We start from the raw sequence: 18399 nt of genomic DNA, 5'->3' as shown, positions 1-18399 counted from the left end.
ATGACAGTTTACAATCAGTTTACAAGATTTAGTTGAGGTTTAGTGAATGATATGTCCCAAATACAATGCTTTAAGTTTTAGAAATATTTAGGACTAACTTATTCCTTGCCACCCACTCTGAAACTAACTGCAACTCTTTTTTAAGTGTTGCAGTCATTTCAGTTGCTGTAGTAGCTGACATGTATAGTGTTGAGTCATCCGCATACATAGACACTCTGGCTTTCCTCAAACCCAGTGGCAATTCATTAGTAAAGATTGAAAAATGTAATGGGCCTATGACAGCTGCCCTGGGAATTCCTGATTCTACCTGGGTTATGTTGGAGAGGCTTCCATTAAAGAACACCCTCTGTGTTCTGATAGACAGGTAACTCCACAATATAGCAGGGGGTGTAAAGCCATAACACATACGTTTTGCCAGCAGCAGACTATGATCGATAAAGTCTCACAAAACAGCCCCCACAATCTTTTTATCATCAATTTCTCTCAACCAATCAGTCATTTATGTAAGTGTTTTGCTAGTTGAATGTCCTCCTCTATGTCCTCCTCTTTGCTGAAAGTTTGTTGTCAATTTGTTCACTGTAAAATAGCATTGTATCTGGTCAAACACATTTTTTTCCAAAAGTTTATTTAGGGTTGGTAACAGGCTGTTTTGGTCAGTTATATAAGCCAGTAAAGCGGGTTTTACTATTCTTTGGTAGTGGAATTACTTTTGCTTCCCTCCAAGCCTGAGGGCACACACTTTCTATTAGATTTCAATTGAAGATGTGGCAAATAGGAGTGGCAATATCATCCACTATTATCCTCAGTAATTTTCCATCCAAGTTGTCAGACCCCGGTGGCTTGTCATTGTTGATAGACAATTTTTTCACTTTACAGAATTTAAAATTACAATGCTTGTCTTTCATAATTTGGTCAGATATACTTGGATGTGTAGTGTCAGCATGTGTTGCTGGCATGTTATGCCTAAATTTGTTAAACTTGCCATTGAAAAAATCATTAAAGTAGTTGGCAATATCAGTTGGTTTTGTGATGAATGTATCACGTTTCAGTTAAGACCCAAATGTAGACTGTGTTAAAGTAACAATGTTTATTACAGCAACAGGTGTAGGCAAACAACAGGTCAAGGCAGGCAGGGGTCAATAATCCAGAGTAGTGGGGCAAAGATACAGGACGGCAGGCAGGCTCAGGTCAGGCAGAGGTCGGTAATCTAGAGTAGTGGGTTCAAAGGTACAGGATGGCAGGCAGGCTCAGGGTGGGCAGAGAAGGTCACAACCGGGAAAAACAAGAAAACAGGAACAATGGCGAGACAGGAACAGAGGGAAAACCGCTGGTAGGCTTGACAAAACAAAATGAACTGGCAACAGACAAACAGAGAAGACAGGTATAAGTACACAGGGGATAATGGGAAAGATGGGCGACACCTGGAAGGGGGTGGAGACAAGCACAAGGACAGGTGAAACAGATCAGGGAGTGAATGATGGAGCTGATTTAGCCTTTTTTCTCAGAATTTAATTTCAGGTGCTCCAAAGCTTTTTACTATCATTCTTTATTTAATTTATCTTGGTTTTATAGTGTAGTTTCTTCTTCTTTTTATTCAGTTTAGTCTCATGATTTCTCAATTTGCAATACGTTTGCCAATCGATTGTGCAGAGACTTATTTGCCATTCCTTTTGTCTCATCCATCTCAAACATACAATTTTTCAATTCCTCATCAATCCATGGGGATTTAACAGCTTTTACAGTCATTTTCTTATTGGGTGCATGCTTATTACCAACTGGAATAAGCAATTTCATAAATGTGTCAAGTGCAGTGTCTGTTTGCTCCTCAGTACACATCACGGACCAACAGATATTGTTTACATCAAACATAGGAATACCTACAAAACGTATTGTATGATCTCTTTTACACTATACTAGGCCCAGCCTTTGGAACTTTGGTTTTCCTAGACATGGCTACTATATTGTGTTCACTACATCCGATTAATCTGGATACTACTTTCAAGCACATTTCTGCAGCATTAGTAAAGATGTTATTTACTGATGTAATCTTGGTTACCCAGTAGTAAAATTCTCGCGGAAGTTGTCACTTCACGTCTGGGGGAAATGGCGTTAACAATTGTCATTTCCATTGTGTGAAGGAAATAAGTGAAATATCCTCCCTCGCAAAAGGAAACTCTTCTGCGAAATCCCTCCCTTCCACTAATTTCACCTGCGTTTATCATCCGTATGTATGGAGAAAAGTTATTCAATCAACTGTGTTCAGCAAGCAGTTGATAGGACTGGCAGTGGACTAATTGCACTGGAAATTGTTGTTCAACAGTAAGTCAACATTTCAGACAAACTCCTGGCTAGCCATTGGCATTGCCACAGCAGTTAGCTAGCTCTATCGTTCACCCTTTCTTTACTATCAACTTGCAAACTATAGATGCAAGGGAAAACAGTTGGTTTTGTGATGACAAATATATTGGCCAGCTATCCATCTGATTGATAAAGTTGAGAAAATGCCATTAACTAGTTCACAAGATTGAAACTGCTGCGGGAAAGCAAGCTAACGTTAACTCCCACCATCAGTCTGAGTTGAGTTCACCTTAGTGGACTGTAGCTACAGTGGATTCAGAAAGTGTTCACATCAGTTGACTTATTCCAAATGTTGTTGTGTTACAGCCTGAATAAAAAATGTATTAAATAGAGATTTTTTTTTGTCATAGGCCAACACACAATGCCCCATAATATCAAAGTGGAATCATGTTTTTTTTAATGAAAAATGTATAACTGAAACGTCTAAAGTCAATAAGTGTTCAACCTCTTTGTTACAGCAAGCCTACACAAGTTCAGGAGTAAAAATGTCTTTAAGAAGTCACATAATAAGTTGAATGGACCCACTCTGTGTACAATAATAGATTTTATGATGATTTTGAATGACTACCTTATCTCTGTACCCACACGTACAATTATCTGTAAGGTCCCTCAGTTGAGCAGTGCATTTCAAACACAGATTCAACTACAAAGCCCAGGGAGGTTTTCCAATGTCTCGCAAAGAAGTTAACCTATTGGTAGATTGCTAATAATATAAAAACTGACATTTAATAACCCTTTGAGCAGGGTTAAAATATTAATTACACTATGGATTGTTTATCAATACACCCAGTCACTACAAAGATACAGGCGTCCTTCCTAACTCAGTTACCGTAGAGGAAGGAAACCGCTTAGGGATTTCACCATGAGGCCAATGGTGACTTTAAGTATAACTCTGACTTGTGTGATACGTTTGTCTCTCCTCATTTGATAGTAAAGAAATTAACCACCACATTTGGCGAGGATGGGATGTAAATCTTCACTTGGTGACCGCTCCTGACGACCTGGGTAAATCGTGCACGAGGGATCCCTCAAACTTGGGATCTCAGGGAGACCACACTTTGGGAACGAAGCAGATAGACCCACCTTTGATTTGAGAGGCAGCGAGCGTCGACTCAAAGATACCTGTCATTGGTCGGTTACGGGCGACCTAGAGCCGTCCTGACACTGAATTGATCACAGTTGGGATTGGTGCATTTTGTAAGGGTTAGGGGCCAGGATGACTGTGGGTTCTGTGTGAAGCACGGTACCTGGTGAAACCCAATGGGAAGAAGGACCTCATTCTGAAAAGTGTCTTTGTGACTGTCTAAGTGATCCTCAGAAGTGGTGAATTCCAAATATTTTAAATGCACTAGCCAGGTATGCCCTGGGTTTGGTAATTTAGTGTTAAAAATCTAGAATCAGTGTGAACTAGTTTTGGCCATTTAATGTTAAAACATCCGGAATCTGTATGATATAGTATAAGATTGTAAGGTAAACCTGTACTTGGTTTAAACCTGTACCCCATTTAAGAAGTATTGAAATATGCATTATCCTAGGAACTAATCATGAGATAGAAATTAGAAAATATTCCTGCAGGTTGAAATATTGTTGAAAAACAACTAATTGATTAGGTATGTTTGAGAATAGCATTTCGTGACTGTGATATGCGAGTTGTGTGAATAAGGAAAAGAGTCTTAATCTGACATTTGGATAGTAACCTGTAGAAATATGCTTAGTCTCTCCGTCCCAGAGCCCTCACCTCCTCTCTGTAGGCTGTCTCATCATTGTTGGTAATCAAGCCTACTACTGTTGTGTCGTCTGGAAACTTGATGATTGAGTTGGCAGCGTGCTTGGCCATGCAGTCATGGGTGAATAGGCAGTACAGGAAAGGGCTGAGAACGCACCCATGTGGGGCCCCAGTGTTGAGGATCAGCGAAGTGGAGGTGTTGTTTCCTACCTTCATCACCTGGGGGCGGCCCCTCAGGAAGTCCAGGACCAAGTTGCACAGGGCGGGGTTCGGACGCAGGGCCTCGAGCTTACAGATGAACTTGGAGGGCACTATAGTGTTGAATGCTGAGCTATAGTCAATGAACAGCCTTCTTACATAGGTATTCCTCTTGTCCAGATGGGATAGGGCAGTGTGTAGCGTGATGCCGATTGCATCGTCTGTAGACATATTGGGACGGTAAGCAAATTGAAGTGGGTCTAGGGTGACAGGTAAGATGGAGGTGATGTGATCCTTGACTGGTCTCTCAAAGTACTTCATGATGACAGAGGTGAATGCTACGGGGATATAGTTATTTAGTTCAGTTACCTTTGTATTCTTGGGTACAGGAACAATGGAGGGGACAGCAGACTGGAATAGGGAGAGACTGAATATGTCTGTAAACACACCAGCCAGTTGGTCTGCACATGCTCTGAGGACGCGGCTTGGGATGCCACCTGGCCCCGCAACCTTGCGAGGGTTAACACGTTTAAATGTCTTACGTTGGCCACGGAGAATGAGAGCCCACAGTCCTTGGTAGCGGGCAGCGTTGTTAGCACTGTGTTATCCTCAAAATGGGCAGAGAAGGTGTTTAGCTTGTACGGAAGCAAGATGTCTTTGTCCGCAACATGGCTAGTATTTATTTTGTAGTCCGTGAATCTCTGTAGACCCTGCCACATACGTCTCGTATCTGAGCCTATGAATTGTTACTCAACTTTGTCTCTATATTGACGTTTTGCCTGTTTGATTGCCTTGAGTAAGGAATGACTACTTTGTTTGTATTCTGCGATATTCCAACTAGCAGGTTGCTGACTGGCAAACTAATATGTGCATGTTCCTCTACTGTAAATACACACGTTCAAATACAGGCATGTACACATACATAAGAGCCATATATCCAAACTCTTACAATGACCCAGATAAGACACAGATGTACACACACACATGCACACACACACGCATACACACACACACACACACACACACACACACACACACACACACACACACACACACACACACACACACACACATACACACACACTATATAGACTTGACTCAGCACAAACAGGGGACCTGGGGAGATGAGATGGAGCCCTGAGCGGTAATCACTGCACACTACACACACCGCACACTGAGTCAGCGCTTCAGCATGCCCGACCTCCATAGGGATGAGTGGGAGTAAAGTGCAACTGAGGCTCCTGTGGAGCCGAGTGGACCTCCATAGCGTGCCAACCAGGAATATCAGGCTTACTCATGACCAGGGATGGGCAGGACGACTGCATTTGGTAAAACATATTTACATTTTTGCAAAATGTTGCTATTTGTTTTTGTTTACAAATCACTTTATTTTGTACAAAAAAGCACTGAACATTCTGTGGATTACGCATTCTCATCATAAATCATCGGCGTCCTATAAAAACCTTGGGTAAAACTTTATTTGGACAATCCGGACTATCCAAATAAAGTGTGAGCAAACATTTTGTCAGAATTGTTTTTGATTTAATTTTTTACATTAGTAGTCATCCCCCTACAATGTGATGTGGAAGTTTCTTGAACTCAAGTTCAAGAAAACTTTCAAATTAACATTTTTCCAGAATGCCGATGAAATCTAAAGCAGTCATTGGAATATTTTGTCAATACGATACATTTTTGTCCAGGCATACTCGTGGACGGCCTTACCTGGAAGGGTCCGCTGGGGTTGACAATGATGTTGGCCTGGTTCCAGTCAGGACCCTGGTTCCCAATCAGGCTCCAGACCTTAGTGTCCACAGAGGCGATGCTCTTCACCCTCAGCCACACGTCCAGGGTACCTACATGTTCGGGTAGAGAGGGGAAAACAGAGCTAATTGAGGGGCTTTGGAGGGGTGTGTGTGTGTGTGTGTGTGTGTGTGTGTGGTCTTGTTCTTCTATCCTTGTGGGGACATTTCCCACATCCCCATGAGGACAAAGGCTATTTTAAAATTAGGAGTTAGGGTAAGGGTTACAATTAGGGATAGGTTTAAGGGGTAAGGAAAAATAGGGGGGAAAAATGGTCGCCACGAGGCTAGAAAAACAAACGTGTGTGTGTTCATTTTCTGTTTATTTTCACTGTTGTGTTTTGTACCCCAATCTAAGTTTATTAGAAGTTAATTTTCATTTTCTGCTGAGAGCACTTCCCTTTGTTTCTGCACGCTGCCTAGATATGAGACTGAATAATATATTGGGTTCTCTTAAGCACAAGTAGTAGCGGTAATTCAATGCATAATTAGGTTGGCTGTCTTCCTAGCTTAATTATGGCTAGAGGCACCCCTCGACAACATTCCGCTGAAAAGGCAACACGCGAAATTACATGTTTTTTTGTTGAAATATGTAACTTTCATACATTAACAAGTTCAATACACCAAATGAAAGATAATCTTCGTGTTAATCCCACCAAAGTGTTCGATTCCAAATACGCTTTTCAGCGAAAGCACTACAAACGATTATGTTAGGTCTCCACCAAACCACAATAAGCACAGCCATTTTCCAGCAAAATATAACATTCACAAAAAGCATAAATAAAAATAAAACGAATCACTAATCTTGAATTATCTTCATCAGATGACACTCATAGGACTTCATGTTACACAATACATGCATGTTTTGTTTGATAAAGTTCATATTTATATAAAAAAAATTGGAGTTTACATTGACGCGTTAGATTTACTAGTTTCAAAACATCAAGTGATTTTGCATAGCCACATTGTTTCAACATAAATACTCATCATAAATGTAGATCATAATACAAGTTATGCACATGGAATTATAGATATACCTCTCCTTAATGCAACCGCTGTGTCAGATTTCAAAAAAAGTTTACGGAAAAAGCAACCCATGCAATAATCTCAGACGGCACTCAGAACAGTAGCCAAATTAGCCTCCATGTTGGAGTCAACAGAAACCAGAAAATACATGATAAATGTTTCCTTACCTTTGATGAACTTCATCAGAATGCAGATCTAGAAATCCCAGGTCCACAATAAATGCTTGATTTGTTAAAAAATGTCAGTTATTTATGTCCAATTAGCTACTTTGGTTAGCGCGTTTGGTAAACAATTCTAAAATCACAAAGCGGGTCCACTATAACGTGACGAATTGTCCAAAAGTTCCATAAAAGTCTGTAGAAACATGTCAAACGATGTACTGAATCAATATTTAGAATGTTGTTTACATATATCTTGAATAACGTTCCAACCGGAGAATTAGAATTACTTCAGATGAGCGGTGGAACGTAAGTCCTTCCCCTGTGAATGCGCCTGGTGAAAGCATGGTCCACTCATGGCTGTGGTGACTATTTCCTGTGTCAATCGACCCCCATTCACATTAGAGTCATCAGACAAAGTTCTATTGACTGCTGACATATAGTGGAAGGCGTAGGAAGTGAGAACTCATCCACATCCCGCTGTAATTTCAATGAGACCTTGGTTGAAAATCTGCCACAAAAAAACAGGAAGTGGAATTCTCAGGTTTTTGCCTGCTATATGAGTTCTGTTATACTCATAGACATAAACAGTTTTAGAAACTTCAGAGTGTTTTCTATCCAATACTAATAATAATAAGCAAATATTAGCAACTATGACTGAGGAGCAGGCCGTTTGATAATGGCAGCTTTCATCTAAGCTACTCAATACTGCCCCTGCAGCCATAAAAAGTTAACAGGAATGTGGTTCAGAATACCACCCCATTGGCATTTCTGTATATTCTGTAGATGTTATAACCATGTATTGCTCCCACTGCATCATCAAAGGTAATGTCTAAGTGAGTTTCAGGGATAGTCAGAATATGAATGTTGTAATGTCTAAGTGAGTTTCAGGGATAGTCAGAATATGAATGTCACATGGTACAAGTAAATTATTGACTTCATGAACCTTGTTTCTTAGTCCACATACAGTGCCTTGCGAAAGTATTCGGCCCCCTTGAACTTTGCGACCTTTTGCCACATTTCAGGCTTCAAACATAAAGATATAAAACTGTATTTTTTGTGAAGAATCAACAACAAGTGGGACACAATCATGAAGTGGAACGACATTTATTGGATATTTCAAACTTTTTTAACAAATCAAAAACTGAAAAATTGGGCGTGCAAAATTATTCAGCCCCTTTACTTTCAGTGCAGCAAACTCTCTCCAGAAGTTCAGTGAGGATCTCTGAATGATCCAATGTTGACCTAAATGACTAATGATGATAAATACAATCCACCTGTGTGTAATCAAGTCTCCGTATAAATGCACCTGCACTGTGATAGTCTCAGAGGTCCGTTAAAAGCGCAGAGAGCATCATGAAGAACAAGGAACACACCAGGCAGGTCCGAGATACTGTTGTGAAGAAGTTTTAAGCCGGATTTGGATACAAAAAGATTTCCCAAGCTTTAAACATCCCAAGGAGCACTGTGCAAGCGATAATATTGAAATGGAAGGAGTATCAGACCACTGCAAATCTACCAAGACCTGGCCGTCCCTCTAAACTTTCAGCTCATACAAGGAGAAGACTGATCAGAGATGCAGCCAAGAGGCCAATGATCACTCTGGATGAACTGCAGATATCTACAGCTGAGGTGGGAGACTCTGTCCATAGGACAACAATCAGTCGTATATTGCACAAATCTGGCCTTTATGGAAGAGTGGCAAAAAGAAAGCCATTTCTTAAAGATATCCATAAAAAGTGTCGTTTAAAGTTTGCCACAAGCCACCTGGGAGACACACCAAACATGTGGAAGAAGGTGCTCTGGTCAGATGAAACCAAAATTGAACATTTTGGCAACAATGCAAAACGTTATGTTTGGCGTAAAAGCAAAACAGCTGAACACACCATCCCCACTGTCAAACATGGTGGTGGCAGCATCATGGTTTGGGCCTGCTTTTCTTCAGCAGGGACAGGGAAGATGGTTAAAATTGATGGGAAGATGGATGGAGCCAAATACAGGACCATTCTGGAAGAAAACCTGATGGAGTCTGCAAAAGACCTAAGACTGGGACAGAGATTTGTCTTCCAACAAGACAATGATCCAAAACATAAAGCAAAATCTACAATGGAATGGTTCAAAAATAAACATATCCAGGTGTTAGAATGGCCAAGTCAAAGTCCAGACCTGAATCCAATCGAGAATCTGTGGAAAGAACTGAAAACTGCTGTTGACAAATGCTCTCCATCCAACCTCACTGAGCTCGAGATGTTTTGCAAGGAGGAATGGGAAAAAATGTCAGTCTCTCGATGTGCAAAACTGATAGAGACATACCCCAAGCGACTTACAGCTGTAATCGCAGCAAAAGGTGGCGCTACAAAGTATTAACTTAAGGGGGCTGAATAATTTTGCACGCCCAATTTTTCCGTTTTTGATTTGTTCAAAAAGTTTGAAATATCCAATAAATGTCGTTCCACTTCATGATTGTGTCCCACTTGTTGTTGATTCTTCACAAAAAAAATACAGTTTTATATCTTTATGTTTGAAGCCTGAAATGTGGCAAAAGGTCGCAAAGTTCAAGGGGGCCAAATACTTTCGCAAGGCACTGTATGTTAATATGGGCTACCTTCAGCACTTTTCTGGGTTGCTTGACTGTTTTTAATGCTTTTTACTGGGAAGCTTACCAGAAGTAGACTTGCTCATGTTATGTACACTACCGTTCAAAAGTTTGGGGTCACATAGAAATGTCCTTGTTTTAGAAAGAAGAGCACATTTTTTGTCCATTAAAATAACATCAAATTGATCAGAAATACAGTGTAGACATTGTTAATGTTGCAAATGACTATTGTAGCTGGCAACGGCAGATTTTTTATGGAATATCTACATCCATGTACAGAGTAGAGGTCGACCAATTATGATTTTTCAACGCCGATACCGATTATTGGAGGACCAAAAAAAGCCGATACTGATTAAACGGACAATTTTTTTTAAATTGATTCGTAATAATGACAATTACAACAATACTGAATGAACACTTATTTTACCTTAATATAATACATCAATAAAATCAATTTAGCCTCAAATAAATAATGAAACATGTTCAATTTGGTTTAAATAATGCAAAAACAAAGTGTTGGAGAAGAAAGTAAAAGTGCAATATGTGCCATATCAGAAAGCTAACGTTTTAATGGAGTTAATTCACCTAGAGGAACGGCCTGTATGGTAAAGCTGTTCATGATAGCAGGAATGCCAGATAATGACAATTGCATTTATCTGCACTATTTATATTCACAGGGTCCCCTTAAATCGAGGCTTCCTCCCTTTACAGTGGCAGGAGGAGACTTTTACTGTTTGGCCGGGTACAGTATTTATGGGAAATATGTAGGGGAAGTTAGTACCTGCAATAGGACAGAGAATGTTACTACTGATGAGACTATGAGTGATCTGACAGGCTGGTTGAGCCCTGGGGATTTCAATAAGGTAAAGTGGCCCAGGGCTGACATCTGGTGGTTGTGTGGGGGAATGATGTTATGGCTAAATTTACCTACAGATTGGACAGGCCTATGCGCTCCCGTGCATTGGGAATGCCTTTCACACTCATTCAACACCATGACATGAAGTTGGCCAAGCGGGAAAAAATAAGTACTCCATCTGGGTCTTTTGACAAGAGAGTATATATTGATAACATTGGGGTTCCACGGGGAGGTACGGGACGAGTTCAAAGCAAGAAATCAGATCTTAGCAGGATTAGAGTCAAGTATTTTCTAGTGGTTCACTCTCAATAAGAATGTGGACTGGATCAGTTATATTTATTATCAACAGGGCTTCATCAATTATATCTGAGATGCAATAAAAGGATTGGCAGCGCAGACTAAAGCGACCAGCTTGATGGCTTGGCAGAATAGAGTCGCATTAGATATGTTACTGGCTGAAAAGGGTGGGGGGTGTATGAGATTCTGAGCAGAATGTTGTAATTTCAAACCCGATGACACAGCTCCGGATGGATCAGTGACCAAGGCCCTGGCTGGTTTAACCACCCTAGCTCACGAGCTGGCAGAAAACTCTGGGGTGGACACTTCTCTGACTAATTGGATTGACAGTTTGTTTGTAAAATGGAAAAATGTCATGGTCACCTTATTGTGGGCTACCTTCACCTGTGTGACTGTGTTCGTTTTGTGCGGATGATTCCGGTGTGAAAGGTTCTCTTTTCCAGGACTCTGGAGAAATCAATGAGACAACAGATGGTGAGATATGGACTGATACCAAGCTCTGACCAGTGCAATGATGAATACATGCCTTAGACCTAGTAGATTAATGAATCCTGATCCTTCACATGTGAGGAACCTATAAGACCATTTTTGATGTTTAGAGATTTTAGGTTGTATCTTGTTTTGATGTTAGACTGTTTCTTTGATGAAAATCCTGATAAGAAGAGTTATGATTCTGATGAAGGCCTAAAACAGTCGGTGTGAATGCAAGTATTGGTTTCTGTTAGGTGGTTTTTTGATAACAAGAAATATTTCTAAGAAAAATAGATGTATGCCTTTTAATATTTTTAATAAAACTAGATGTGTGATTGGATGTATAATATTTAATCATAGGGTGGATATGTTAAGGGATTTTTATGAATAATGACTAAATTATGTATACATTTCAATCCGAACTATGACTAAACAGAATACTACTATGTTACTGTATGGATGTATGAATCTTATTATAATCATAATACTGAATGTAATGTGTGTAGTTTTCGTCCAGAATTAGAAGGACTGTCTGTTCCTTGTTAGAAACGAATGGAACTATCGTCAGACTGGCTGGAAGGCTGTGTTCCTTACAGAACATCCTGTCTCTATACAGGGAGAGGAGAGACCTTGGGCTAGTAGTAGATTATTTACCAGGTGGTGGACAATGTGGGAAGGCTTGTGAACTATACTGCCATTGTATCGGAGTGGAGGAAGGACAGTTTAAAACCAATGACGTCATTTTTAGTATATAACCTGTTATAAATTGTACCATGGGCAGTACTCTCTAGAATAAACGCTATTGATTGATTTTGAGACTGGTCTCTGTCCATTTTATGCAAATAGGTATCTTACAAATTCTTAGAAATGGGCAGAGTGTTCTAATTGAATTGGTTGATGAACATAAAGGAATAAAATTCCTTTAACCTCTCTGCGCTCCGAACCCGTTAGCGGGATTAAATTCAACAACATAGGTGATCGCTACATAAATAGTCATATTAAACATTCATGAAAATACAAGTGTCTCACATGGTTCGAAAGCCTAGAATCTTGCTAATCCAACTGCGTTGTCAGATTAAAAAAAAAAAAAGATTTATTGCGAAAGAATACGCTCCAATTATCTGAGCCCATATCAAACTACTTATTCAGCCAGCACTTGCGTAACAAAATCACAGATTGCATTGAAATAAATCGTTTACCTTTGAAGATCTTGCTCTGGTTGCAATCCCAAGGCTCATTGTTACACAATGAATGGTATTTTGTTCGGTTAACTCCATTTTTTATAGCCTAACACAAAACATTTTGTGAACGCTTATCTCGTTGAATTTCGTGTCATTCAATTTTCGACGTAACATCCAACGTAAAATAGACAGACTTTCCCTGACTTTATCCATTCATGTTTGGTTTCCTTGCAATCAACTGTTTGTATGTAACACAACCAAACCTGATGGGTCATTTTGCGGGACGTATTGACCTGGAAAAAACGATTGGAAGACAACAAGTGACGAGCCCATTGTGCACCAATTATATGACCATTGTCTCGTTGATCGACTGTCTTTTAACCCAATGACCACTGATCGTCTTGAAATCTAGCTGGGTAGATAGCCAATGAGCAGAGGTAAACGGCAATATCCCATGATTCTTTGTTGTAAGACAAACCTTTCCATTGAACGCTGGCGTAAGGACCGTTCTTTCGCCATTGCCAATTCTACCGCGAAGGAGCAAAGCTTATTATGCACGCAGTATTTCGGTGACTTGAATATTCAGCTGTTTATTTATCGAAAATCATGGCGAATAAGTCATGGAAAACTAATTCTAAGACTAGATATACGAATGTAGAAACAATTTTAGAGGAAATGCATCGTGAAAATGAGACAGATCTGCTTTTTTGAAGACTCCATTTTGAAGACTGAAACTGAGGCATATTTTTTGAACGGAGAGGACATTGTTTTGGACTGGTAAGTTGCTCTCATGCTAATGCCGTTGTTTGAAATAAATATAAAATATTATTTGTGATTGTTTTTACATTTTATTTGCAATATATAAAGATGTAATGAAATGGGTAAAGTATACGTTAGCTAGTCATTGTGAGTGAGGGTCTGTTTGTTTGTATGAGAATGACCATAGCCTATGTCTGTGTGTGTATATATATACTTTTGGCCCTTAGGCACATCCATGCCTGCACAAATATATTTGGGCAGATGAAAACTTGTGGCAAGAGCAGAAGGGACAGGGCTTGGTGCAGTGGTGCTGTAGCCAGCAAGCTCCTTGACGCTCCCGCTAATGTAGACTGATTGGAGGACGCATGCTGGCTGTGTTGAGATGTATGGGTTTGCATTCTACACAATACCATTTTATATAAAATGAAATGGGTAAAGTACACTTTAGCTAGTCATTGTGAGTGAGGGTCTGTAGCCCTTAGGCACATCTATGCCTACACAAATACATTTGGGCAGATGAACACTTGTGGCAGGAGCAGAAGGGACAGGGCTTGGTGCTGTAGCCAGCAAGCTCCTTGATGCTCCCTCTAATGTAGACTGATTGGAGGATGCATGCTGGCTATGGTGAGATGTATGGGTTTGCATTCTCTACACAATACCATTTTATATGAAATGGTATATACAGTGCCTTGCGAAAGTATTCGGCCCCCTTGAACTTTGCGACCTTTTGCCACATTTCAGGCTTCAAACATAAAGATATAAAACTGTATTTTTTTTGTGAAGAATCAACAACAAGTGGGACACAATCATGAAGTGGAACGACATTTATTGGATATTTCAAACTTTTTTAACAAATCAAAAACTGAAAAATTGGGCGTGCAAAATTATTCAGCCCCTTTACTTTCAGTGCAGCAAACTCTCTCCAGAAGTTCAGTGAGGATCTCTGAATGATCCAATGTTGACCTAAATGACTAATGATGATAAATACAATCCACTTGTGTGTAATCAAGTCTCCGTATAAATGCACCTGCACTGTGATAGTCTCAGAGGTCCGTTAAAAGCGCAGAGAGCATCATGAAGAACCAGGAACACACCAGGCAGGTCCGAGATACTGTTGTGAAGAAGTTTAAAGCCGGATTTGGATACAAAAATATTTCCCAAGCTTTAAACATCCCAAGGAGCACTGTGCAAGCGATAATATTGAAATGGAAGGAGTATCAGACCACTGCAAATCTACCAAGACCTGGCCGTCCCTCTAAACTTTCAGCTCATACAAGGAGAAGACTGATCAGAGATGCAGCCAAGAGACCCATGATCACTCTGGATGAACTGCAGAGATCTACAGCTGAGGTGGGAGACTCTGTCCATAGGACAACAATCAGTCGTATATTGCACAAATCTGGCCTTTATGGAAGAGTGGCAAGAAGAAAGCCATTTCTTAAAGATATCCATAAAAAGTGTCGTTTAAAGTTTGCCACAAGCCACCTGGGAGACACACCAAACATGTGGAAGAAGGTGCTCTGGTCAGATGAAACCAAAATTGAACTTTTTGGCAACAATGCAAAACGTTATGTTTGGCGTAAAAGCAACACAGCTGAACACACCATCCCCACTGTCAAACATGGTGGTGGCAGCATCATGGTTTGGGCCTGCTTTTCTTCAGCATGTACAGGGAAGATGGTTAACATTTATGGGAAGATGGATGGAGCCAAATACAGGACCATTCTGGAAGAAAACCTGATGGAGTCTGCAAAAGACCTGAGACTGGGACGGAGATTTGTCTTCCAACAAGACAATGATCCAAAACATAAAGCAAAATCTACAATGGAATGGTTCAAAAATAAACATATCCAGGTGTTAGAATGGCCAAGTCAAAGTCCAGACTTGAATCCAATCGAGAATCTGTGGAAATAACTGAAAACTGCTGTTCACAAATGCTCTCCATCCAACCTCACTGAGCTCGAGCTGTTTTGCAAGGAGGAATGGGAAAAAGTGTCAGTCTCTCGATGTGCAAAACTGATAGAGACATACCCCAAGCGACTTACAGCTGTAATCGCAGCAAAAGGTGGCGCTACAAAGTATTAACTTAAGGGGGCTGAATAATTTTGCACGCCCAATTTTTCAGTTTTAGATTTGTTAAAAAAGTTTGAAATATCCAATAAATGTCGTTCCACTTCATGATTGTGTCCCACTTGTTGTTGATTCTTCACAAAAAAATACAGTTTTATATCTTTATGTTTGAAGCCTGAAATGTGGCAAAAGGTCGCAAAGTTCAAGGGGGCCGAATACTTTCGCAAGGCACTGTATATATAAATGGTGTGTATATATATATATATACACACACACACACACACAGACAAAGGCTATGGTCGTTCTCATACAAACAAACAGACCCTCACTCACAATGACTAGCTAACGTGTACTTTACCCATTTCATTTTATATAAAATTAGCGGGAGCATCAAGGAGCTTGCTGGCTACAGCACCACTGCACCAAGCCCTGTCCCTTCTGCTCCTGCCACAAGTGTTCATCTGCCCAAATATATTTGTGCAGGCATGGATGTGCCTAAGGGCCAAAAGGGCACAGCATGGAGGTGTTGCTGTGTTGTTTTCAAGATGAATTCTCCCATCACATGCACCACATGCTCAGTGACCCTCTGCTTTACATCAGAAAGAGACTGCTATGGCATCTGGCATCAGCAGCAGAATATTGTCTAGAGTTTTGGCAAAGTTGGTGGGGTTATATGGCAAAGTGGGTGGGGGCTAGGGTCAGTATGTTATATCTGGAGTACTTTTCCTGTCTCATCCGGTGTCTTGTGTGAATTTAAGTCTGCTCTCTCTTTCTCTCCTTCTTTCTCTCGGAGGACCTGAGCCCTTGGACCATGCTTCAGGACTACCTGCCATAATGACTCCTTGCTGTCCCCAGTCCACCCGGCCTTGCTGCTTTTCCAGTTTCAACTGTTCTGCCTGCGGCTATTGAACCCTAAACTGTTCATTTTTACTCTTGAGGTGCTGTCCTGTTGCACCCTCTACAACCACTGTGATCTCCACCCGGCACAGCCAGAAGAGGACTGGCCACCCCTCATAGCCTGGTTCCTCTCTAGGTTTCTTCCTGGGTTTTTTCCTCCTTTCTAGGGAGTTTTTCCTAGCCACCGTGCTTCTACACCTGCCTTGCTTGCTGTTTGGGGTTTTAGGCTGTGGCTATATAAATAGATTTGATTTGATAGAGGACTGAGGGTCTTCCAAATATTGAAAGTGTGTAAATAGTTACCCATGTTATTTAGTAAATGTGTATATATATTTATTTTTATCAATAATTATTTTTTTTCCCCAATTTTTTTTCTCATTTATTTTTCTTTAAAAAAACATGTGTTAGAATACCATTTTGGTATTTTGTATATAGTTATTTGTTTCATAATGTATACCTTCACCAATTTGGCCACTTGGGTACATTTGGGCTACTTGTGTGGGACACCTGTATGACTTCATGATAAATGTCATGTAGCACACTCATTTTGTAAGTTATCATTCTGAAACTTTGCACAAGCACTGTTGCCCTCTTATGTTTTTCACTGAAATTGTCCCCATCATCCTCTCTGAGTGTTTGTTTTATCTTGTTCATTTTAAAGATGATGATATAAAAATAAAAAAGTATGTTTTTTTTTCATTGTTTCATCTAAAACAGATCTAATGTGTTATATTCTCCTACATTCAATTCACATTTACACAAACTTCAGAGTGTTGTCTTTTAAATTGTACCAAGAATATGTATATCCTTGGTTCTGTGCCTGAGCTACAGGCTGTTAGATTTGGGTATGTCTTCAGGCGGAAATTGCACAAAGTAGGGGGGAGCTCTAATAGTTTACAATTACTCGCTAATATTCAGTCTGGATATTAACGTAGACAAGCTCAGTGCAAGAGTCTCTTTCCAGAGAGACATCAGGGATTGTAACATACTCTGTTTCATGGAAACATGGCTCTCTCGGGATATACTGTCTGGGTCCGTACAGCAAGTTGAGTTCTCAGTTCATCACGCAGACAGGAATAAATATCTCTCTGGGAAGAAGAAGGGCGTGGGTGTATGGTTCATGATTTATAACTCATGGTGTGATTGTGATAACACAGGAACTCAAGTCCTTTTGTTCACCCGACCTGGAATACCTCACAATCAAATGCCAACCGTATTACCTCCCAAGACGATTCTCTTCGGTTATAGTGACAGCTGTGTATATTCCACGTACACCAACATTTTGTTTCCAGACAAGCTAAACACCTTCTTCGCCCGCTTTGAGGATAACACAGTGCCACCGACGTGGCCCGCTAGCAAGGACTGTGGTCTCTCCTTCTCCGTGACCGATGTGAGTAAGACATTTAAGCATGTTAACCCTCTCAAGGCTGCCGGCCCAAACTGCATCCCTAGCCGCGTCTTCAGAGCGTGCGCAGACCAGCTGGCTGGAGTGTTTACAGACATGTTCAATCTCTCCCTATCCCAGTCTACTGTCCCACATGCTTCAGGATGGCCACCATTGTTCCAGTACCCAAGAAAGCAAAGGTAACTGAACTAAATGACTATCGCCCCGTAACACTCACTTCTGACATCATGAAGTGCTTTGAGAGACTAGTAAACGATCATATCACCTCTATTTTACCTGACACCCTAGAACCACATACATTTTCTTACCGCCCCAATAGATTCACAGACAATGCAATCGCCATCGCACTGCACGCTGCCCTGTCCCATCTGGACAAGAAGAATACCTATGTAAGGATGCTGTTCATTGACTATAGCTCAGCATAGTACCCTCCAAGCTTGGGGCCCTGGGTCTGAACCCCGCCCTGTGCAACTGGGTCCTGGACTTCCTTACGGGCCACCACCAGGTGGTGAAGGTAGGAAGCAACAGCTTCACTTTGATGATCCTCAACAATGGGGCCCCACAAGGGTGTGTGCTCAGCCCCCTTCTGTACTCCCTGTTCA

General features: G+C 40.7%; 1 protein-coding gene across 1 annotated transcript in view; it reads right to left on the bottom strand.

The window, feature by feature from the left end:
- The window catches only part of LOC110505249 (MAM domain-containing glycosylphosphatidylinositol anchor protein 1-like), a 297185-nt gene that overhangs the window by 7862 nt on the left and 270924 nt on the right, over window positions 1-18399 (bottom strand). The window contains exon 16 of the mRNA XM_036962249.1: window positions 6005-6135. Coding sequence (XP_036818144.1) covers window positions 6005-6135 — 131 coding nt within the window. The remainder of the gene's footprint in view (window positions 1-6004; window positions 6136-18399) is intronic.

Source organism: Oncorhynchus mykiss, chromosome 25 (genome assembly GCF_013265735.2).
Source record: "Oncorhynchus mykiss isolate Arlee chromosome 25, USDA_OmykA_1.1, whole genome shotgun sequence".
In the NCBI taxonomy this organism is placed as follows: Eukaryota; Metazoa; Chordata; class Actinopteri; order Salmoniformes; family Salmonidae; genus Oncorhynchus; species Oncorhynchus mykiss.
Note: the sequence above shows the minus strand (reverse complement) of the source record. Positions and strands in the feature narration are given on the sequence as shown.